Raw genomic sequence first — 24,107 nt, forward strand, 5'->3', positions numbered from 1 at the left:
CTGCGTGCCCAAGAAAGCTAACCTACTTCACAGACCCTGTGTGTGCCCAGATTTTTGTCCAGGGTTTCACTGCAGCAAATACCAGTGACCTAAAAAGGTGCAGGAGCGCCCAGGCGTCCGTGACTGTGGCAGCAATGCAGGTGTCAGCATCCCTCTGCCTTCAGGCCAGGGCTGTGGCCTGTTCCTGAAGCCCATGCTTAGGCTGTGGTGGGGAATGAGTATTTGCATGCTGACCAAGGGTTTGTATGAAAGTTTATTTCATGAAGAATATAGCAAATCGCTTGTCAATGTTAACCTATGCCTCCCTGCTAGTCAGTTATGTTTGTGTAATTTTTTCCAGTGTGTTCATGGAAATGCATCTATACGTTTAGGTGCACACAGGCGTTTGGTACTGCTGCTTTGGCTAAGGACAAGCCAGCCCTGGTCCGGAGCAGGCTCTAGGAGGGAACGCCTGTTTGCTTGGGCACAGTGTGCTGCCGGGGTGCCCACACGGCACTGAAACCTCGCCTGGGTTGCCTGTGCCCATCAGCACCATCTGTGTAAAGGTACCCTGCTTTGCTTGTGGTCCTGGCTTGCAGCGATCTGTAACGTGTCCTACAGACATGCTGGTAGCTTGAGCTGGTTGGGAGAGGTTCCAACAAACCCCTTTTTCTTCTGAATTTGCTGATTTGCTGGAATGGAAATGTGTGTCAGAGATGTTTCCACATCTATCCAGTCCTGATGGAAGCTGGGTGAGGCTCCATGCCACCCTCCCCAGTGGTTTGTCAGACTGTGGGGCGCAGTGGCGAGCATCAAGATTTGTGGGTTTTTTGGCAGCCTTGTCTCCCATGGGGGCAACCTTAGCCATAGGCCAGCTCAGGTGCAGGACCTGCTCCCTTTTGCAACAATTTTGAACAGTTTGTATTTTCTTCTGAGCAGGAAGGTGTCAAGAATTAAAGCATTGAAAGTCTCCATAAAGTGCAGTTTTCTTTATTCACCAGAATTTCTTAGACACTTTGAAATTCTGATGAAGGTGAGAGACTTTGTATCTAAACATTCAATAATCCTTTATAAACTGTAAGTGAGTCTTAATTTAATGGATGACTCACATAATTGAGTGCTTTCTTGAAACTGCACTTGTATCCTTTTAAGGTTCAGATTATTCTAATACCTAGTTTTGCCACTTATATATGTATATTTATATACAAAGCCATATAAAATCCTTATGTCTGCAGTTATTTTTCTGGGGTTGTACTTCTGCTTTATTTCAGTCTGCATTAATTTTCCAGCCTGTTACGTTTGTTTCTATTTATTATGCATCTTCTCCTGTTTTAAAAGAAATAAAATGTAGAACATCTTGATGAGCATGCAGATTTTTTGACTAATTAGCAGTGACAGATGCAGTGCTGTGGTAGTGTTCCCTGCCCGTATCAGTAAGCTCTTGCCTCTTGTAATTGGACAGTATTAATGTTTAGGAAGGCAATTGAATGAGCTTAAGAAGAGCTCACAAGATGGTGGTCTCCGCAGGTCAGCAGGCAGTGTAGTAAATCATCATGGTGAGGAGATGCAACTGCCAGCACATGGCAACGTAACTTATTACTGTTCAGGCTGCTGATTCATGAGTCCTGCAATTACAAGTGACAGTCGAGAGGCTGGGGGGAAAACTGGGAGCCTGCTCTGGCATATTCCAGACTGAGGACTTGCATTCGTCTCCATCCTTTAACAAGAGGGTACCAACATCTAAGGCAGGTCCCAGGGACATATTTCATCTAAGGCAGGTCCCAGGGACATATTTCACTGTAGTTCTGTGCCTTGATTCCAAGGTCATCTCGCTGCTGCAGCACATGGAGAAAAGCCTCAAACCTTCTGTGTAGATACTCTTTTGTCACAGACTGCATTTAAAATTTCTTTTTCCCTCTTTTTTTCTCCCCTTAAAATGTCTGTTTCTCCCTTTTTGCTTTTCTAGAATGATACAGAGGGCTATAGAGGCTTCAAACCTGCAAAATGTTCAAAGACAAGCTGAAAGTAAATGCTACATATAACTGAGAAGTTACATTGAAGAAAGGTTGTTGCAACACCCCTAAGTCTGACTTAGCACTTTTTAATCAATAACTTTTAGTTCTGTATGGTTGTCCTGGTTTTATAGATGAGGAAATGTATCAACTTGTTTAATTGTTTTCTAATCTGGGAATTTGGGACATGCATGGTTTATATGTGTGAGTCAACCTGTAATTAAACGAGGAATTGAGTCTGCAGTGAGGAGTATAAAACATGGACAAAATGGAGATTCTGAGGTATTGTCTAGTGAGCCAAGGAAATAATTTACAATAAATGGCTTTTTTATATATGCATGGGAAAAGAAGGTTCTGACTGCTTTAGAGGTTTTCAGCATTCACAGTCACTTGGCAAAAGTCTTTCCAAAAGCATTGTGTAGTTGTTGTGGTTTCACACCACTCAGCAACTAAGCACCACACAGCCGCTCGCTCACTTCCCCTGCAGTGGACACAGGAGAAGAAAATCGCAAGGGTAAAAGTGAGAAAACTCGTGGGTTGAGATAAAAACAGTTTAATAATTACAATAAAATAAAAAAGTAATAAATTGTAATGAAAAGGAAAATAACAAAGAGAGAGAAACAAAACTCAAGAAAGACAAATGATGCAAATGAAGACAGTTGCTCACCACCAACCGACTGATGCCCAGCCAGTCCCCCAGGAGCAGCCCCCCAGCCAACTTTCCCCTTCAGCTTTATATGCAGAGCATGACATCATATGGTATGGAATATCCCTTTGGTCAGTTGGGGTCGCCTGTCCCAGCTGTGTCCCCTCCCAACTCCTTGTGTACCTCCAACCTTCTCTATGGTGGGGAGGTGTGAGAAGCAGAAAAGGCCTTGACTCTGTGTCAGCACTGCTCAGCAATAACAAAAACATCCCTGTGTTATCAACACTGTTTTCAGCACAAATCCAAATCATAGCCCCATACTAGTTACTATGATGAAAATTAACTCTATCCCAGCCAAAACCAGCACAGTACTGAAGGTACAGACTTTCTCTGTCTCTGGGTAGGTGGTAGGGTGCAGGTGTTTCCAGTCTGACTTTTTCAGTGAGGAAGTTCAAATATTGGTTCTCAGGAATATGCAGTGGTAAAATTTGCTTTCTGTAAAATGTAGTTTTGGAGAACAAAGTGTATCCATTTGAATAGAGAAAAACAGAAACAGATGATTGTTGTGAACAGTGCCCCAGCAGACTTGGTATTTGAACAGTTCTTCATGGGAAAAAATGTTTGCTTTCTAGCCATTCCAAAAATACAAGGAGGCAGTAGCTCTCACTGGTGTTTGTATGATATTTCAGGTAAACTGAACTTTGGAGGCTGCACTAGCATCTTCATTCACGGAGTGAGTGAGATACAGCGTGGGGAGCCTCAGTACGGAGTGCCCCCAACTAATCAGCAGCCTTTGACCTGCAGGAATAACAAGTTAACAACAATATATTCTTCATGCCCACTAGAAACTAGATTTTCTGCTGTTGGTCTGTAACACAGAACGAGAGGTACAAGCTGTGGGCCATGTCCCTTGGCTATGGTGGAGTGGTGGAGTTAACCCTGCTGAGCTGATGTTCATTAAAGGAGCTTCCCTGGGCAGGAATTTCTGCATTATGGAGTTCAGCAGCCTCCCCTGACCTTGTCCGTTCCCATTTCAAGTTCTGTTACTCTTCCAGGGGTGCTGAGAGTCCCAGGTGAGCTCAGCTTGGCCATTTCAGTGTTGGGCAGTTTATTCTGGTGGTTTCTCTTCCCTTTTTGGCCTTTGTACAGTAAAGTGGTGGTTAAAAGGGGATGTGGCAGGGTTTCAGGTGTTTCAACATGCAATGAGTTCTGCCTTGAGGAAGAAAGAATGTGATGGCCATGAGGCCTCATGCCCCAAAAGTTAGAAATAAACACTCAGTGAAACGATGGTTTTCCTCTCCACTGTCTGTGTACCCACCTGAACCTGTTTCATAGACTTTTATATAGTGTAAGTGCTTTGATAATAATGGCTTTCTATACAATATAAGCCTATTTGGTATCATCAATATGCTATTATGTTTATTTATTTCAATAAACCCACATTTCTTCCTTTTTTTTCCCCCCAGAGTGACCGACTACTCATTAAAGGTGGAAGAATTATCAATGATGACCACTCCTTCTATGCAGACATATACCTTGAAGATGGACTTATAAAGTTGGTTTTTAAAAATATTGAACTTTTTTGCATGCCTGTTAGTATAGACCTGATTTTGACCTGAAATCTTGCAGCCAGCATCTTGGTTACCTCTAGATGTGGGGCCATAGTAGAGGAGTGTGAGTGAAATTCTGCCATTTTATCTTTACTAAGATTAGATAAGTAAAAAATTTCTTTACTATAAGTTGAAGGTATTTGCTTTTCCAACAGTTCAATCCTAGTTTTTTCCAACATGGTCAAGGCAAGTAGGCTTTCCCAACATGAGAAGTAATGGTAAGGAGAATGGATATTTCTTGAGTCTGTGTATGACAGAAGGCTTATTACAGCTTTATTCTCCACATCTAATCAGGGTGAATGCAGCTATGCTCTAAAGGATTGTATGGCACAGAAATATGCCACGTGTTACACGGTGCTAATGGTGACCTACTCCTTCTCAGTCGCCCTGTTGTTAATGCTGAAACATAGCATGTTCTGTTGGCCAACACTGTTATGCATTGCTCATATGTCCCTTTTCTTGCTTAAAAAGGGAATATGAACTTAAATCTTCACACAGCTAGAAAGAAAATCCTACTGATTTATCAGAATTTAAAATACAGGAACTGGGAAAGTATTCCTTAGGTGGAAAACATGAAATATATGTTACTGATAGCCTGGGAAACAGTAATAGAGATGTCTATTTATGTAGCTCCTACCTTGACTTAGTGGAGATGGGGGTCTCTAGTTTTGCAAAGTTATGTAGTGTGTACAAGCACTCTGATGTACACAAGGATCACAGCCTTTTTCTTGACTGCTAAACCTTTTCACTAGTGACCTAACAAGTTTGGTCTCCAGAGGCTACAATTAAATGCATAGAACATAATTATGGTTATCTGGTAAATAATTCATTACCTACTTGTTTTCAGAGCTCCTTTTCGTGAGAAGCTATCATTGCTTTAAAAGTTTAATTCTTTATATATCTGTGGCTACTTACATTATTCATGATTCAGGTTATTAGAAAAAAATTTCGAACACTTTTATCCATGGACTGTGTGGTTTTCTTTTTAATACTTCACTCTGCCTTTCCAGTTGTAGCGTCACTTGCATTGCAGAAGTGGCAAAAGGAACATATTGTTTTAAGTGGAGAAATTTTGAATGTGTATCTTTTTTTTCAATAGCAACGATCAACCAAATTGTGCTCTCTCTTGATAGATATTCTAGCTGAGTTTTTCTGTGCTTTTGTTTGTTCAGATGCAAATTTCCTAGTAACACTTACAAGCATCAAAACTATTTAACAACTAAGTGCATGAGATGCTGAGAGTCTCAATCTGCTGGTCTTGGTTCCAGAAATGCAATGGTACTCAGTAGGCAGGTTAGCAGTGCCAAGGTTTCAGCTGCCCTTGTTAACTGCATAGACTCCCTGTGAAATCCATGCATGGATCCATACCTCCAGAAGGTATCTCAGCTGCCCAAGATAGCTAGGATTAATAGTGAATAGACAGGCAAGATCTTGTTTTTTAAAATGCCTTTATCTTTGCCCAAGGAGACAAATTTACTATTCAACACCCTGAGTCGTGCCTTGTTTCCTGGATTTAGATGACCTGAGATTTTTCTGTGTAAACTGTGCAAGAAGTCCTGCTCTGAAAAAGCAGCTAATTTGTGAGGGCAGGCTAGTGTGAGATAGGCTTGGTCCTAACAGTGTTCAGATGATAAATTCTGCAGTCTAGGAAAGCGCTGTATTTTCTGGGATTGGTCTCTTAGTTTCTCCAGCTGGAACTGCCCATTGTGTCTGAATATTTAACATTGTTGTTAAATGTTGCTCAAGATCCTTTGGAGCAGGACCTTGAACCTCAGGCATCCATGTTTCAGTTGATGCCCTAACTGTTCAGCTGCAGATCCTGCTGATAATACAGAATTCTTTCCGCAGAACGGAGCAGACACCAAACCACTCAGCCCAGAATAGGGAGTAGTGTCCTGGTTTTGCTATGATATAAAAGATCTGTGTTAATTTTCTTATTCTGCAGTAGAAAATGATTGGAAAATAGAGGGTTGGATTTCTCTTGCAGACTAATGAAATGACTAGGGTCTTTTAACCCTTTTGTCCCTGCAGATTGTCCTGCAGAGAGGAATGTAGATATAACCTTGAATGTGTTTGAAGATTAACTATAGTTTGGAGGATGGTAGATGCTTTTCCCTACCTAACAATGCTCAAACCAGCTCCCTAGGTACAAGGGAGCAGTGGTGCGTGTGGATTTTTCCTATCTGAAACTTAAGCCCTGCACACTCAGATGGCAGCTGAGAGGCAGTTCTCTGGTATCTAAATAGTAATTTAGATATTTAGTAATTTAAATTGCCATTGGCATGTAAATAATATATTTTTCCCACATCTATCCTGTCTCCGTTATCCACATGAGGAAATGAGCCCCGGTCTCCGTGCCAAGTGGCAGGTCATGGTCTGGTGCTTGCTGTCTTCTGTTCCGCCCCTGCCAAGGGAAAGGGTTGGGTCCCTCCAGGCTGGAGGGGACTAACAGGTGTGCAGGATGGGTGACTGGGGATGGGGTCTCCAGAGCTGGGCAGGCAGTGAGCCAAGTTAGAGGGAGCCTCAGATGCCTAAAAGAGATCTGGCCTTGATAATGACAGGAGTAACTCCACGGAGTTCTGGGGAGGTTTTCAGCTTTCTGGGGTTAAACTTACGAAGAATTGAAGCCTGCTGTTTCCATTGTGCTTTAATCAGCTCATGTATGACAGAATTTACCAGCTTGTTCAACTGAAAACGGTAGACAGCATCAACTTTCTGTCAGTCTGAGTTTTCTAGTTGTTGGTGCATCAGAAGACCAGCTCAATCATTTGTACAGTGTGTAGAATACAGTTATCTGTGCTATTGTATTTTTTCACCCACAAGTAACCGAACCCCATTCTTATTAACATACACTTTGCATTAACGAGTGAGCAGTTGAGGAATCCTGTCACATTATCTCTTACTCTGTGTTCTAGTCAGTCAGAATAAAAATAACCTTGAATGCCAGTGAAGATCAGCCTTCTCCCAGCCTTAATCTTGATGCCAGGGCAAGAGATGAGACAGGCTCCTGACAGGTAATAGCGCAGTGTTGTCCACAAAGGCCATTTGGTTCCATGTCAGTTCAGCATGGGTGACTTCACCCATTGCCAGATAAGCAGTTACTCAACTGTACACTGAAAATAATGAGCAGTGAGTATCAAAAAACTTCATAACATACTTAGTGCTCTTTTACTTGGTTAGGTTATGTGTCTTTTGAATAGGAAACTGGTAGATACTGATTGTGGAAGAAAATAAAAATTAATTGCTTTTATATTTTTGTGTAGGTTTTCTTTAGTATTATTTTGAGAAGGTGTGTTAGTCCTTGGAGTGCAATTCCACCTTAGACATATTTAAAGGAGATTGATCATAGTATTTTTTTTTTCCAGTTCAGTTTTGTATCTACACAAACACCGTACAAAGGTTGAAGATTGTTCTGATTAAAATCTTGGAAGTGGATTCAACTAATGAAAATTAGTGCAACACCATTATTATGCGTGGGGCTACCTAACTTTTACAAGCGTTCAATCTGCTCATGGGTTGGAGTGCCTTATGTTATGCCTTCGCGAGTCAGATTTTAACAGCAGAGGAGCTTCTTGCAACTCGTTTGCACAATACATATCAATTCCTTGTTTGCTGTGGTATTATTAGCGCTCCTCACAGCTGTAGACAGGTTATGACATGCTCCCAGTGCTATATGTGTTGATGAATATTAGATGCCTGACATGGAGCTGTACGGCTTCAAGCCGTGATATTACAGCTCTCACGAGTAAGCCCTTGTGGATGTGTTCAGCACTGAGCGGCTGAGACCCCAGCTTGGGATGCTGGCGGGGAGTTTGCTAACCGAATGGTTCTGCTTCCCTCCAGCCAAAACCTGTAGCACTGGGGGAGCCAAGCTGCTGGAGGTGACATTTTTGCATAGCATATGAAACAAATTCTTGTCCTCTTGGGGCTATTTATTAACTCTGGCAGTTTGGCCAAATTCCAATGTGAATAATTATCCCTTTTTTTTTTACTGGTTTTAATTAACAGTTATATTCGTTTTTGGTTCTAGCTTGTTGCGATTGGCTGTTAATCAGCTGCTGTGTTTTGCTCTGTAGGTGGTAGTTGCATTTTAATATGGGAGAAACAGATTCAGCAGCTCAGATGTCTGGAGTATTTGTTTAGCTGTGGATAAATGTTATTTTATCCCAGACAAAAGGAAATTAAGATGAGGACTGTGTGTCTGTAATACAAGATAAACTAAGTAAACTTAAACTACCTTATCGTTATCTCTAAGCCCAAATATATTACGGTGTAACAGTGCAGAGACATGGCTTCCACACAGACCCGTACCTTTTCCTGTTTGGCACCATGTGAAGTAGGTAATAAAAATGTAATGTGGCTTCAAAAGTTAAAGCTTAATTTACTCATAGTTGTGTCCATGAACACTAGAAGTATTTTGATTGTAAGTATCTGGAGTTCGCTTGATATCAGCATGGGGGACAGCTTCATGTTTTTAATAGTGAGGAAAAAAATCTTGTTTTGAAGAACTGAAGGGGAAAAGATGACAAGAGGCAATTAACATTTTTTATACACAGTTATGCAGAATGTTTCACTGAGTTTCAACTGTAAGAGGAGGATGAAGAGTGTGTGACATGTTAGATTAGAGGTGTTGGGTCTCTTAAATATGTATTTCTGTATCTTAAGATATTTAGATTTCTTTTCAAGGATAAATTTGCATTGCTCGGTTACAGAGTAATTATAATTTCTTTTTGATGTGACTTGTGCTTCTGCCATATATTTACAATTCCAGCTTGCTGTCATATTTGATCTATGTTTTTCTGTTTTCATTTAAAAACTTAATATACAAAACTGGAACCCCCAAGAGAGCATTAACTATGTATTTGTAATTGTTTAAAGATAGGAATCATATTTAAAAATAACCAGGTTTTTATGCTGGTGCATTACGACTTCTTTATTGGCTACTAGAGCAATGTAAAGCAACCCGAGCACATGGCCCAGCTAGGCAGGCTCACAGACACTTTGTTTCACCAGCGCCCTGCAGAGTGGTCAGAGTGGGTGCCTGACCTTCACCTTCCCTTTGGGGTCCCAGTGCTTTCTCTATGGCCCCTAGGTTCCTCACCCCTACGTGCCTCAAATAGCTTCTGTCCCCTGTGCATCTTTGTTTAAGTGAAATAATATTGTCTTTCCGTGCTGCCTAGGCAAATAGGAGAGAATCTGATTGTTCCTGGAGGAGTCAAGACCATAGAGGCTAACGGGCGCATGGTTATTCCTGGGGGAATAGATGTCAACACTTACCTACAGAAGCCCTACCAAGGAATGACTGCTGTTGATGACTTCTATCAAGGCACAAAAGCAGCGCTAGCAGGGGGCACCACCATGATCAGTGAGTACTAGCAGTACTAACTCTTCCCAGTCCAGGCTGAAGCTTGTGTAGCACATGTGGGGGATAGCTACGGGAGGCTCCATACCAATTTTCCAAGATCTTCTGCAATGAATCTTCAAATTTTGGGGCACTGTGTTGGAGATCCATTCATCATTGTCACCCAGGGCTGGCCTGAAAATGAATCTACCCTCAGAAAGAAACAGTGGCATGGGGAATTGTCTCTTGGATTTCCCTCTGAAATACAGAACGAGCACTGGGGAAAAATATACCCACTCTTGGAATTTTTGAAAAACAGTGTAGTTAGTGCTGTAAATATATGGCACAGAAAATCTGCCAAAGAGCTGCTGTTCCCACCTAGTGACATTTCAGGGTCTTTGGAAATAATAAGATGCTTATTTATGAACTTGGATTTGGCACCAGGAATTGAGGAAGTCCTTATCAGAGATGCCCAGGAGGAACATCTTTCTTGGTGGAAGGGAGAAGTGTTTCTGGTTGTTAAAGGTCCTTCTTCTGTCTACCAGATGGCAGGACAAGATTTAGTTCTTTCCTACTAGCAGTGGCTTCGTGCTTGGTTAGACTTTGTGAGGCAGTTGTTCAGGTGACATAAATTTTCTTAGCTTCCTTGTGCAGAGGAGCTGCCCAGTGGGGTTTTACTCCCAGTGAATTGGAATGTGGCTTTTTTAGCTGAGTGGTGTTATCTATTACCTATGTTCAGCAGTGAGTATCAGCTGAAAATATCTTTGGCATTAAGTACAAAATACACTGCTGTTCATTACTCTTGTTAATTTTTTCAGTGTATGTTCTTCAGTTGAGGTTTCCTGTGCAGCATTAGGTTTGCAAATGTTACTGGTAAGGCCATCTGACTTTGTTTCCATACTTAGTTTTGTCCTATCCCCTGCAAACGTAAGTATATGTGTGAAAGTAGTCATGTCTTTATTTTATGTCAGTAAACATTGTGGCATCATCAGATGCAGAGAGCCTTGAGACAGTGACCATGCATAGTTGCAGCACACTTGATCTGCCATATAGCGTGGCTGAGTGTTTGTGCTCTGCATCATCTCTGTTCAGACCTTTGGCTGTATTCCCAATTCTGGCTGCTGAGAAAGCATTTAACATCTCCATTGATATATTGGTAAGGCAGAGTGGGCCAGTTCAGTGACCACGAGGCACTGGTTAATAATAATACTTACTATGAAATACATAGAAATGGATTCATCAGGCAGTAAATACAGGTAAGTCCAGAACTTGTGGTCTCTTACAAAACAGTAAAGAGGAAAACTAATGTGACCTAAACTGTGAGATATTTGGATTTTGCACTGTGTGTCTATTGATGCTGCACCAAGCATGTTGCCAGACTTAGCTTAGTATAGACCATCCACAAAGTCTGCTATACCTGAGACAGCAGGATCTGGCTAACATCTCAAAGTTATGGTCTGCACACAAACTGCCTCCAAGGCTGCTGTTTCGGCCGAGACGCTGGAAGGCTACTTACTCACAGGCGCTGAGGAAATCTGAACAGTGTGCCGTCTGGGTAACAGACACTAAATCTCTTTTTCAGTTGACCACGTGTTTCCAGAACCTGGATCGAGTTTACTGACCTCCTTTGAGAAGTGGCATGAGGCAGCTGACACCAAATCCTGTTGTGATTACTCTCTCCATGTGGACATTACCAGCTGGTATGATGGGATTCGAGAAGAGCTGGAAATACTGGTGCAAGACAAAGGTGAGTGAAACTTAATAGTATTTTTTTGGTTTTATTGAAATATCATATGGAGGTGAAACTTTGAAGTATTTTAATGAATGCATCATCCAGAACAAAAATGCACAGCCACTGGTTATGCTGCCCCAGGTTTTGCACTACTTTGAACTTTTGTATTCGCTTGCTGCAGTATAAAATGGACCTTTTAAGATAAAACTCAGAGATCAGCATTTAGGGTAATCAGTGCAGTCACCTTAGATCCTCTATTTCATGAATGGAGAGAATGAGACTTTAAAGGTAGCGGTTCGGATTTTAACTAGACTGGAATCTGCCCATTTAGCTGCCTCAAATTAAGCCCAAGTAAGAAGGGTACATGTGTCCATGAAATGGTCATCACAGGCTATTGCTTATTTCTCAGCAATGGCTTAGGATAATTTACTTGTGAGACTAGATTTTTTTATAAAACATGCCTATATTTTTAAAAAAGGTTTAAGTTATTAGAAAAAAGTGATGCTAAACTTAGATACCTAATATTGAAAAAATGTCCCTATTTTCTCAAGTGCTTGTTCTCCAGTGGCTTTCCCTGAAGTTACTAAAAGATGCTTTTTTTCAGGACGTACAAAAACGAGGTCACTTATTTAGGAATCTATTTAAGGCACTTACAGGCTTGATTCAGTTCAATTAATGGGTCTACTATCATGTGAGATGCTGTAGGTTACCCTATCTGGACTCCAGCTACCACTCCAGAATAGCATAGATAAAACCTCTTGTAAATCCTTTTCCATACATGCCAGCTCAGTGTGGCAGTTTCATATATGGAGAGTATCTTGGTGACACCAGATATGTATGTGTGGGCAATTGAATCTAGTCTTCAGAAAATAATAATTTTGATAATCCCTTAAAATTCTGCCTAACAGCGTGGATTTTTTTGTTCAGAAACATTTTTTTCAAATGTTTTTCACTTGATACTTTCCTTGAAAAATGCATGGATATTAGTTAGGGAATATTTTCTGAAATGGTATCTAGTTACCGTGGGTAAATCAGAATGACCCCTGTGTTGCGAAGTCTAAGTAATATGTGTATGCAGCATCCTTTGGAAGGTGCAGTGCTGGTGATGACTTAGATTTGAAAAATTCTCTTTGTATAGAAATGCACTATCACAGTAGAAAACCAAAGCAAACTCCTATTTTTGAGTGAGCAGTTGTTCACTGAGATATTATAGAGGTGCAGTCACGTAGGGGAATTTATCCTGTATTGCAGCATGCTAGCAGTACATGTGCTGTACAACCAGATTTTAGGCAACAAAACCCTTCAATCAGCAAGATTACATGTAGTTTAGAGAAACTGCAGCTGGTCTTACACAGGTCTTTATAATATAGGCGATTTTCACAAGGTGATGACATCTGTCAACACTGATAGTGCTAAATCTGTGCTGTTTCCCTGCTATCAGTGTTAACATTGATATGCTGCTGTGCATTAGCTGACTGTACTCTCAGACAAGTATACTGTGCCTTGTTTCAAAGGTTAGATACTATTTTCCAGAGTTCCTGGATCACAGATGGCTCAGCACTCCCAAATTTGCCTGAGGGCTTACGTTAAAAGCCTGGTGCAGACAGTTAGGTTAATAGTTTTCTCCAACTATTGAAATGTGAGTTTTCAATATAAATCTGACCTGCCTGTTAGTCTTCAGGGGAAGCAAAAATCTGTTCATTGGTTTCTGAACTGTGATGTGTGATGGGACCCTTGGTGGCCTGTTTGGCGGCGATAGCATTAGGAGGTCACCTTTGTTCTCACAGATGCTGCAGTATGTCTCAGGCAGTCAATGTGAATTACTCTCATGTGTTAGGAGACACAAAGTAAGGGCGAGTGTGAAAGCACAAGCACAATGGGAAATACTTCAGCATGGCAAGGGCTTTCAAATTAATGGGTAATATCTGCTGATAATTGGAAACATTTGAGCCTGCTGGTGCAAATAGACTTGATGTCAATGGAGTGACACTGGTTTTCATCAGCTGGGAATCTGGATTGAATTTGTTCTCAGCTGATTGTCTGGTGAGTGAGTTAGCAGAGTAACAGGACTCAGCTAGTCACGTTTCAATGCTGCGTGTGCCTAATACAATCTCAGCATGAATAACAGGGGAGCTCACAGAGCTGCTGTTGAGGTGCTTTGTCATAAGCTATAATTGAATAATTAACCAGTTTTAAATCAGTACAAGCTAATTTAAGGAGACACAGGCTTTGGAAGGGCCTGAAGATTTTGTAGAACCAAATGTTGATTATAAAGACTCAGTTTTATAACATTTTGGCAGCTAATTTGGGACTGAGCTTCTCCAGTATATGCAAAGCAATAGCAGCCTGAAATGTGTTGACAGATGCCTCACTTGCTCCTTTAACTACTGCACTTTGTTACTGTTGAAGAAAACCTGTGGCACTGTCTGAAAATTGGAGAGGATCCTGCTGAGTAGTCCTGGTGCAAAAGCAAGCAGGACATCAAGAAGAATGTACTATGTAACAAATGTTAAGCATTAAGGTCAATAGGCTGTGGACCGGGTCTTTTGAAAAGCCACATATTTCCAATGAGTAGATCAAGACACCAGACCAAGGCATTAGGTAAAGTGTCTATACTTGGATGTCTGTATATGTAAATTGGTGTTATTTTATCTTGGTATCTTTTAAAGGTACTCTCTTTGCAAGGCAGGATGGTTCAAACCATCTCTCCTGTTAGGTGTAAAGGCAGCCTATGAGATGCCCTTCCACTTCCTGTGTATCTGATGTGGTACCCAAGGGCGTGGATGTGCAGTTAGATGGGAGAATCTACTTCTGTGCTGTGGGAGCTGTACGTAAGAGACAGGCTCAAGATCTCATGGCCAAATCCCTGCTGGGATCCCTTCTATTCTCATTGACTTCAGGGAGAACATTAACCTGAGTGGGAGCAAAACTCATAGTCATTTTACCAAGGTCCGAAAAGGGCCTAAGAAGGTACAAAAGCAGTAAAAGAAAAAGGAAGAGAATTTATATTACTTGGGTCAATGTGTATCTTCCAACCACAGTACCCAGAGAAAGCTGCCTTATCTCCTGCGGGTCTGTGAGTAAATGAATTACCTTTGGCTAGATCCCAGTGGATAAGGGAGAGCAATTGGTAAGCCAGCGCTTTGCTTACAGAGAAATGTGTACAAGACGATTCAGTCATGTGCCGTCACAGGCTAGTTGGCATGGCTTGGACCAGCCTTGACACGTCTCTCATTGCTTCACGTGTGCGTGGTCACCCATGCAGAGGGGTGGCTCCCAACTGCAGCTGACATCTGAGATACCATGTAGGTTCGTGACGAGAAACAGAGCTTTCCACCAAGGCAGGTTGGGCAGATGTGATCAGTCAGAGGGGAGATGGTGCTGCAGGCATGAGACTGTGAGCATTGGCCCCAGGGAAGTTGTAGTCAAGCTTAACATTTTAAAGCAGGGGCATACTAAGTACATTGAAACTGTGTAATGAGGAGTAGGCTGAAGGATTACAGTTAGTAAAGCCCATGTGTGTTTTCTGGGAACTTCAGAAACAGGAAAATAGGAAGAAAGGATGGGCTTGCAGGCTGACTGGGCTCCACAGTCCAGGCTGGATTTGTGCAGCATGGAAGTCAGCAAGGAGGGGACGGCTCCCACTTCATATTTCTCCCTGAGCTGCCTGGACTTAGCAGGAAGGTATAATACCAGAGTTTCAAGGTTTTATCCTGCCTGTATCCTGGGGTATTTTAAGTCTTGTAATTGTGAATAAACAAATTCTCTGTGTGAGTGTGAGCAGCCATACCCTCTGCCTGAGGATATATCTGTGCCTTCTAGTCTCATGAAGGAGTTACATCTTCATCATAGAGCCTTATTCATTCGATGTAGCATGAATAACATGAACAGATCTCTTTCTTTTTCCTCTTGCCCCAGGAAGCACAGTTTTCATGACAGCTATTTTGAAATGGAGCATACGCGGCTTAGCTTAAAATTTACTTTTCTTTTAAGCTAGAAAACTGAGATCAATCCCTGTACCAAACTAGGGATGTTGTCAGTAGACTAAAGAGTAAGGCGAATTTATAAACTAATATGAATTCATATGTACAGAAAATATGAACAGAAGATGTTTGGAATTCCCATTCTGTTAGAATGTGAAGCTATGTAAATAATTGAATCTTTGAAATAAATAGCAAAACTTGTAGGGGTTTGCATACAGTTGGTTCTTGGCAACTGACACTCAACACTAGCATTTCTTACTGATTTCTAAAATCTGGAGCTGTCATCTTTCATGGTTTTGTATGACTGCCAACATAAATCCTTCCATCTTTGGAAGGTGGAAGGAGAGGTATGGTGAGCTGCCCTTGTAGCTGGTTTCAGGCTTTGCTTCCACTCCTTCCCAGTGTCTGCCATCAGCTAAGCTGGGTGCTTTGGGGAGTAGGGTAAAGAAAAAGCAAGTCTGTATGCAAATTCAGATACACAGTTCCTACAGCTTCTCAGCACTTTGGGGAAACTTAACTGGAAGTTTATCGATTACAAAACACAGGTTCAGGTCAAGCTGAAATGTTTTCCTGATTAGCTAAAGAAAGCTGGAAAGAAAACCAGTGATTCACAGAACCTTACACAAGTTTTTTTAAACACAAACTTTACATGCTTGCTTTCAAACTTTACATGCTTGCTTTAGCCACCATCGTTTGTCTGTGATTTGATGATTTGATCTTATTTGTGGTGGTGGCTAGTTACGGTGGTGGCTGAGCACAGGCAATCCACAGAGTCCAGCAAATTCCCCCAGAGAAGAGGGGATTCAGGCTTCTAGTCCTAGCAACTGTAATGCAGCTGTGGAGCCACGCTTTATTTCTGGCAATCACTGTTGAGAAGCCCAGTCCAGACATGTTCTATGTCTTATTTATCCTGAAGTTTTTGTTCAAATACAATTTAAGAATCCACTTATATGGCAACACCTTTGAATTTTGTCTTGGAACAGGTGTGAACTCTTTTCAAGTCTACATGGCCTACAAAGATCTCTACCAAATGTCCGACAGCCAGGTATTGCTCTGAGTGCTTTTCATTGCTGTGATCTGTCCTCTCTTCTATGATCTCCCAACACTTGAGGAGTTGCTAAGGTTGAATCCCACAGAAACGTTCCCAGTGGCCTGAGTTGGCACCGGGGGAAATGTGCAGTGGGGGAGTTCTCTCTGGAGGGTCAGTGCCGAGCAGTGTTGAACATCTGCATGTTTTCCTTCAAGTGTATGACATTCACTTTCTGAAAAGATTTTCTGGTGTCTCCCAACATTGCAACCACTCAGCACTGCTCGGGATCTTGCCCTCACTTTATTTTGCTGTTACCTTTCAAGAGCTCTAGGTCAGAGAGGGAAGAAAAGATGAAGCACTCGAGGCAGTGGCAGTTTTGAGGTTTCAAGAGTTTCTCAGTTGCTGTGAACTGCTAAATGAAGCTGCTCTTTGGCGGGGGGTGGTCTTTTCTCATTAGGGCTGGAGATAACAATGAGCTTGTTTGTCCAGAGCTCATTACAGATTCCAGACTCTTCAGCTTTCCCATTCATAAGTATCAGGTCATTGTAAATGGACAATGGCATCTGTTAGTAATAATAATGTTTTCTTATTCAGTTGAGAAAATGTTTCTTTCTTACTTATTCCCAGAGCTATAGCTCTTGGTCTCTTAAATAGCTGTTGTTACACCTCCGATACATGTGGTTCTAATTGGAATTTTAGACATAATAATATAAAATATTCTCTGAGAGGCAGTGCCTGTTAAATTCAACTGCCTGTTGGAATTGCCAAGAGAAATATATCAAAATGTTTAATGTGTGGTTAGACTAATGCCTGTTACCTTATTTAAATGCACATGTTGCAAAAGCTGTGTATTCTGACCCATTCAGTGCTAGCTGAAGTGCCCTAGTGCGAAAGTGGACACTGAAGAAACCGCGTCTTCAGTATTTGATCTGTGTTTGAAAACTGGGCTCCCACATTACTGAAGTCTGGTTTAAACAGCAAACACGTTAGCTGAATACCTTTTGGAAAGGGAACTGAATTTCTGTAGATCTGTGCTCAGAAATTCTCAGTAAAAGCAATAGGATCAATGATTTCCCTTCTGTATGGATGGGTTTTGAATCTTAGAAAGCAATTTAAAAAAGGGATGCTCTAGAGAAAACTTTGCTACTTTCAATTGCAGAATTATAGATGTCGGTGAGAGCTTGACACTCTCTGCTCTGAGAAGATGGTGCAAAATGCTTGCACTTTAGAAAAGAGGTGTTCTAGTTGTACTAAGAGTGTCTGTAGTCCATGGGAATAATTTCATTTTACATTTGCTAAAACTACGGAAAAGAGACTACTCACTAAACTTAGGCCTGCGTGGAAGGGTGTGAAGAGGTAGCCCTGCAGTACAAGGTGCTGGAGAGGCATTATGTCCGAGGGAGATGAAACCCTGCTCAGAACTTTTGACCTTGTGTTGGTGCAGAAGGGCAGAAGCTTATCCTGGGGCTGGCTGGTGTGTAAGGGGGTGGGTAAGTCAACACCAAGCAGTAAAGCCCAGGCTCTGTGTAGAAAGTGGGGAGTGGAAAAGGGAGATAATTTGCTATTCACCTAGATAATTACCAGCATAGAGGGTGCAAAACTAAGGTGAACAGAGAGATCTGAGTGTTAAGTAATGTGTTTTCCTTATTCAGCAGTGTTTCCTTCTTTGTACTACCTGCAGCTTTATGAAGCCTTTACCTTTCTAAAAAGTCTTGGGGCTGTTATCCTGGTCCATGCTGAAAATGGAGACTTGATAGCTCAGGTGAGTGAACTGTCATTTTTGCTTCACTTTGTGAGAAGACAGACACAAGAGAGGAGAAGTAAAACCCTCCAGTTAGAGTATGGGTAGGAAGAAGGGAACTACCTGATAAGTGCCTTAACTGAGCCTGATGCCTTACACACCGCTGGTATAAAGGCTTGGATAAGAGGATGGAGGCCCTTTTGCATGCTTTGGCAGAGTGTGAGGTGGAACAGCGATCCAGACAGCTCCTTGCCTTGGCAGCAGATGAGGACTGGATGAGGGGGGCAGAAGGAAGCAAGAAGATCACTTCTGAATCTGGCAGAGACAAGCAAAGCAGAACAATGTGAAGCCTTGCTCAGAGATGTTGGGGACAAAAAGTGGAGCTGGGAGCCTTTATGCTAATGTCTCTTGCTGCAGCTATCAGCTTAAGCAGCATAGTGAGTTTGGAATGAGTGGTAAAGCTCTCAGACCTATTTATTTTTGAGAATATTCTTATAAATCTCTGAAGTTTGAGAATAAGAAACCACCATGATCTTCTAAACATTTCAAAAATGTGTGTTAAAGTGTAAGTCATGCTGTCTGAAGATGCCTTTCAGAACCAGGAAACTGGGCTCAGATTCAGTATATTCCATTAAAATGTCCCGGATCCCCAGTGCAGTCTTTGCAGGTCTGGTTCCCCATGTAGGTACTGTCCTCCCACTGGAGTGTGCCGTAGCTCTGATCTGTGCCACAGCACGTTGAAAGAGATATCCCAAGCACAGCAGTCAATCGTAAACCTCCCGTTGGTCTTTCAGAGGTCAGGATTCCCCTGTAAAACTGAATGGGTAGGTTTGGGTGAGTGTTGTTATGACTCTGTACATCTGTGGCAGATGAATCTTTTAAGGCTGTTGCAGAGATGTCTCCCTCCTCTGATCCCTTGTATGTACATAGAGCCCTTCTGAGGTCTGTGAGGCTCCGAGTGAGCCAGCTGATTTATATGCTGAGCTCTTCATCTTCTGGTTTATCCACTAAGGACTGGGCTGCAGAGCTGACAGGGAAATTACAATAGATAAAAACAAGTTGTCTTTGAGATCTGGACAAGGGAAGCCACCTTGGCTGATGGTTAAGGGAGAACCTCAGGTGAACATTTGAGTGGTTGGGCACTGCGTAAGGGCTTTTGCCCACATGGGTTTATTTTGTTGTTTTTCCCACTATGGGATTCTGTCCTTTATCTGCCTGGTAAGAATTTACTCCCTTTGAGAGCCTCCTTTCCCTTTTCCCTTCAAGTTTGGCTGAAATAACCGCTGGGCTCAAAAGTTACTAGTGAGGACTCAACAGGCTCAGACAGTGTAGTTGTGTCCTTCCCCCACTGAAACCTGGTGAAAACCCTCATTTGGATTCAAGAGGGAAAAAAGCACTCATTTCCCATGAAGTTTAGCATGATTTAAAACTACCAAAATATATAATGTATATTTTTAATACAACATAAAATATCCAGTAGAATGAAAATGAATAATAAGAAACTTATTAAGTCAATATTACTGTAGAAATGGCAAAATGAAACAAATCAAATGGTGCCTGTGATGTTTTGATACATTCCCCACTAAAATCAAGGCGCACTCGTGGAATTGCATTTCTGATAGAAATCTGTTTCAGTTAACATTTTTCTTTGATCAGCTTTAATATACAGCCATGGAATATGAACATACAGGACAGAAAAATTATTAGGAAAAGAGGAAATAGTAAAGAAATGTGAATTATGTTATACATCAACATGGTCACCATTGCCATGTCTCATCAGTCTTTTCTTATGCTTTTATTTAGAAGGTTTATTTGGATAGTGAAAAGAAAATACCTGCAGGGAGGTTTTTCAGGACTATCCTGTGTGAAAATAAAAATTTGATCTTATCAAACAAATATTCTGGCTTGTTAGCACCATCAAATCCTTTTACAGGGGGTAATTTTATCATATGATCTGATTTTATGACTTCCTTCATGATGCAAATCTCTCCTACTTTGTGTAGCCATTCTTTGCCATCTTGTTACTTTTTTAATATGATTGTAACTTTATTTTTTGTTGTATCTTAATTATCTGAAGTCTTTAATTGGCACTGTTCAGAGCTGTTGCATTAATGATTTAGAACAGCTATTTTTAAGAATACTGAATGAAACATGATGATTTTCTAACCAAAATATTCTTAATCACACAGTCAGATTAATACCTTCCTATTAAAATGCCTCTTCAGCCTTGAGTGATTGCAGCAAAGGCAAAAGTATATGTGAATATTAACTTGCTCAGGTTTTTGCTGGAGTATGTTGATAATGTGTGAGCTTTTCACCCTCGGGGACCTGGGATCAAATATTTATTTGATGACACAGTAAAGTGTGTTCGGTAACTTCATCCTGGTCTCTAGGGGACATTTTTCTGTATCACAGAGTCATTACATTTGTAAAACTCGGCTCATTAGAGACCTGTGGGCAGGGCAGGCCAGGGTCAGAGGTATATCAACAGCTCTGGTCCCACTCCTGATCTGCTGGCAGACCTGGACCAATGGTTGATCACCATTTTCTGCAAAAAGGGGAATTTATTCCAATACCACTTCTTGATCTTAAATTAAAAGATAGGTGAAGCTTTTTGTCTATTTTTAAAAAATTGTCTCACTGCTGTGAAACTGGATAGCACAGATTTTTTCTGACAAACCCGCACTGGTGCTAAGATGGTGTGGACATAGTGCCCTCACAACTAGAGGACACTGTTTTGCTTTCGTGAGAACATTTTTTAGTGATTCATTCTGTAGAAGAAAAGTGTTACAGAAAACCAGATGCCAAAGGCAAGACTTTATTTGATGAAACGTCAGCCATGCTAAAAGTTTAAGGAAGGTAACAGTGCTTCATGGATTTCAGCCAGAGAGGAACCTGTGCAAGTAAAGAAAGAATTGCAGGCTGGAAATACTCCTAATTACTATTTTGTATATTGATTGAAGCCTGTTCCTTGGGTTGGTGTCTTGGTATCAAGTAAGACTTTCCGGAGGGCAGAGGAGATTTCTGATGGTGCAGCCCAATGGCTTGAGGCATAAATACGCTCTATCACACTGCAGAGGCAAATACTCCCCCGAAATCTGTGTTGGCTGCACAGAGCAGACACCAGGGTGACATGGGACCAGTTTAGAGCCAGTGTTTTCAGTTCTCCTCCCCAGCAGCAGGCTTACACAGCTGCATTTACACAGACAAAAAAGGGGCAGTCAGACAATGTGGCTGTTAATCTGCCAGAGGATGCCTGGTGCAAGGGTCTCATCCTGGAGTGGTTGTCAGCATTTATCTCTTATGTTGTAGGAACAAAAGCGTATCCTGGAGATGGGAATCACTGGACCTGAGGGACATGCCCTGAGCAGGCCTGAGGAGGTAAGAGACTTCACTCATTTTGTCGTTCATGGAAATATTTTGTCAAGTATGTAGTATTGGAGCTTGGCTTCTGTATGTGCAGATGATAGATGGGTGCGTGGGGGAAGGCAACAGTTTGCGTCTCCCACGGCCTCTTCCAGTATTATTCAAAGCCTTGAAAAGTCCAGGCCCCCTTCAGCTTGTTTGTTTGCCTGAAATACCCTTTTGCTGCTGCAGCAGATGTGTTCCCTCGGTCTGGGGATGCCCATGTCCTTGTACTCTCAGGAGTTGCAGCTCCTACTGCCCCGGGCACAGGCATGCATGGTTTTTTTGAACGTGACCCTTGTGATTTGATTTGTGCTGACAAAAAAATGGGCTTATCAGGGTAAAAATCAGCAGTGCAGCTTGTGAGTTAGGCTTTGGAGTAACTATTCATTAAAATGCTTTGGCTGAAAACCTCCTATAAGATGCATGTGTACATATATACCACGCATATGTATACACCCACAAATAAATCTAAGTTTTTGCCAGCAGATACATTTGTAGTAGAAATGCAGGCTGTAGAAATATGTGAGAATGGAAGGATGCTGCAAGGCAGCTCATTTTATGCAACTCTCTTACAATAAAAACTGGGCTCTGGCATGGTTCATCTCGGGCATCTGGAAAAGGTTTCTTTAATGAGGAAGAAAACGTGGAGATATGTGGATGTTCCTTAATGTACACAGTTCAGACCGTTAATGGAATCATGGAGGGCAGTAGTGGGAAGTGACTGTTTTCCTTGAAGACTAAAGAGACAAGGTCCTGGGGATTTGAGGCAAAACTTGAAGCAATTGTTGTGGTTTGCAGATCTTTATATAACCTCTCCCCAAGGCAAAAGGAATCAGCTTAATTGGTCACATTCTTCTTATTGAACTGTTTATGTACTTTTTCATTTTGTTGTTTAACTTCCACCTAAATTATTCTAAAAGAATTGAGTTGTTTCCTTTTAATGAGAACATGGGCTTAAGGAAAATTCGCATTTGCAGTTTACAGAAAGGGATTTTGCATCTTTCTGAGAGGGACCTGGGGGTGTTGATTGACAGCAGGCTGAACATGAGCCAGCAGTGTGCCCAGGTGGCCAAGAAGGCCAATGGCATCCTGGCTTGTATCAGAAATAGCGTGGCCAGCAGGGACAGGGAAGGGATCTTACCCCTGTACTCGGCACTGGTGAGGCCGCACCTCGATTCCTGTGTTCAGTTTTGGGCCCCTCACTACAAAAAGGACATTGAATTACTCGAGCGTGTCCAGAGAAGGGCAACGAAGCTGGTGAAGGGTCTGGAGCACATGTCGTACGAGGAGCGGCTGAGGGAACTGGGGTTGTTTAGTCTGGAGAAGAGGAGGCTGAGGGGAGACCTCATCGCCCTCTACAACTACCTGAAAGGAGGTTGCAGAGAGCTGGGGATGAGTCTCTTTAATCAAGTAATATGTGATAGGACAAGAGGTAATGGCCTCAAGTTGCACCAGGGAAGGTTTAGACTAGATATTAGAAAGCATTTCTTTACAGAACGAGTTGTTAGGTGTTGGAATGAGCTGCCCAGGGAGGTGGTGGAGTCCCCATCCCTGGAGGTGTTTAAGAGCAGGATCGACTTAGTGCTGAGGGATATGGTGTAGTTGGGAACGCTTAATGTTGGGTTGATTGTTGGACTGGATGATCTTCGAGGTCTTTTCCAACCTAGACAATTCTGTTATTCTGTGACCATACATCTGACCAGCTCAGTCCCAGCACTGAGATACAGAGGTCCTGCCTCCTTCTCTGGTCTTCTGTGGATGCGTTTGGGGTTTCCAGAGCAAATGTTGTGATAAAAGTCCTAGGACAACCTGAAGTGACAGTCTGATTTAAGAAAAAATATTTCACAAAACTGAAGAATTAAGCCACGTGGTTTTGGAAGGGCTAAGTTGCTCAACTTTTCTAGGACAACTCTTGGAGAGAAATTTTTGTACCATCAAGTCAGTATTTTCAGTCTCAACAGAGTTTTAGGTATTAAAATGCTGATACCATAAGGCCATCTGGGAAAGAGGTATGAAACTGATGGCTGGGGAGAGGAGTCTCCAGAGCTGCTAGGAAACACTGCTCCTCTGTCTGAAGATGACTGCTTTGTGTGCCTACGTCCCAGGTGGCCCCCTGAGAGGAAATTGCCTTTACACATGCTGACAGAGGAGACTTACTGGGTGATGCTTCAAAGGCTTTTATGGATTATGGGCTAAATTCAGTCCATAATGCTGAAGTTGCTGTTAGAAAATACATTCACTGTCATCCTTACATAAAGATTGCATAGGGTAAAGTGCCAGGGATAGCTCAGATGTTGTCTCTGAGTGGGGTCAATGTTTCTTTGCTTTGTTCTTCTTCCAACTACAGGGTAGAAGTCTGAAGCAGAAAGGTGGGGGGGAGGTAAGGAAGAGCCCCATCAGCTGCTTGGATGTGACCTTTCCTGGGGTTCAGGGAGCCAGGGAGCTGTATTTGTGCTGGGGCAGCTGTACCCCGTTTCTGAGTACAGCCCGGATGTGGTTACTCCTAATGCGAAGTGTCTGAGGTTGGGTTAGCTCCCTGTTTCCCAGTACTGCATCTCTATGGAAAAAGCAGAATCAACCCCTGAGGAGTTGTTGCTAAACAGTGAGAAACATGGCTCAGTCCTC

General features: G+C 42.0%; 1 protein-coding gene across 2 annotated transcripts in view; it reads left to right on the top strand.

Annotated features, from left to right (window-relative positions):
- Positions 1-24,107, top strand: part of CRMP1 (collapsin response mediator protein 1) — a 52,479-nt gene that overhangs the window by 13,680 nt on the left and 14,692 nt on the right. For both annotated transcript variants that reach the window (XM_074822104.1, XM_074822105.1), the window contains exons 2-7: positions 4,104-4,192; positions 9,428-9,612; positions 11,171-11,335; positions 16,287-16,348; positions 18,015-18,095; positions 21,387-21,455. In XM_074822104.1, the coding sequence (XP_074678205.1) occupies positions 4,104-4,192; positions 9,428-9,612; positions 11,171-11,335; positions 16,287-16,348; positions 18,015-18,095; positions 21,387-21,455 (651 nt within the window). The remainder of the gene's footprint in view (positions 1-4,103; positions 4,193-9,427; positions 9,613-11,170; positions 11,336-16,286; positions 16,349-18,014; positions 18,096-21,386; positions 21,456-24,107) is intronic.

The sequence above is a fragment of the Strix aluco genome, chromosome 4 (genome assembly GCF_031877795.1).
Source record: "Strix aluco isolate bStrAlu1 chromosome 4, bStrAlu1.hap1, whole genome shotgun sequence".
In the NCBI taxonomy this organism is placed as follows: Eukaryota; Metazoa; Chordata; class Aves; order Strigiformes; family Strigidae; genus Strix; species Strix aluco.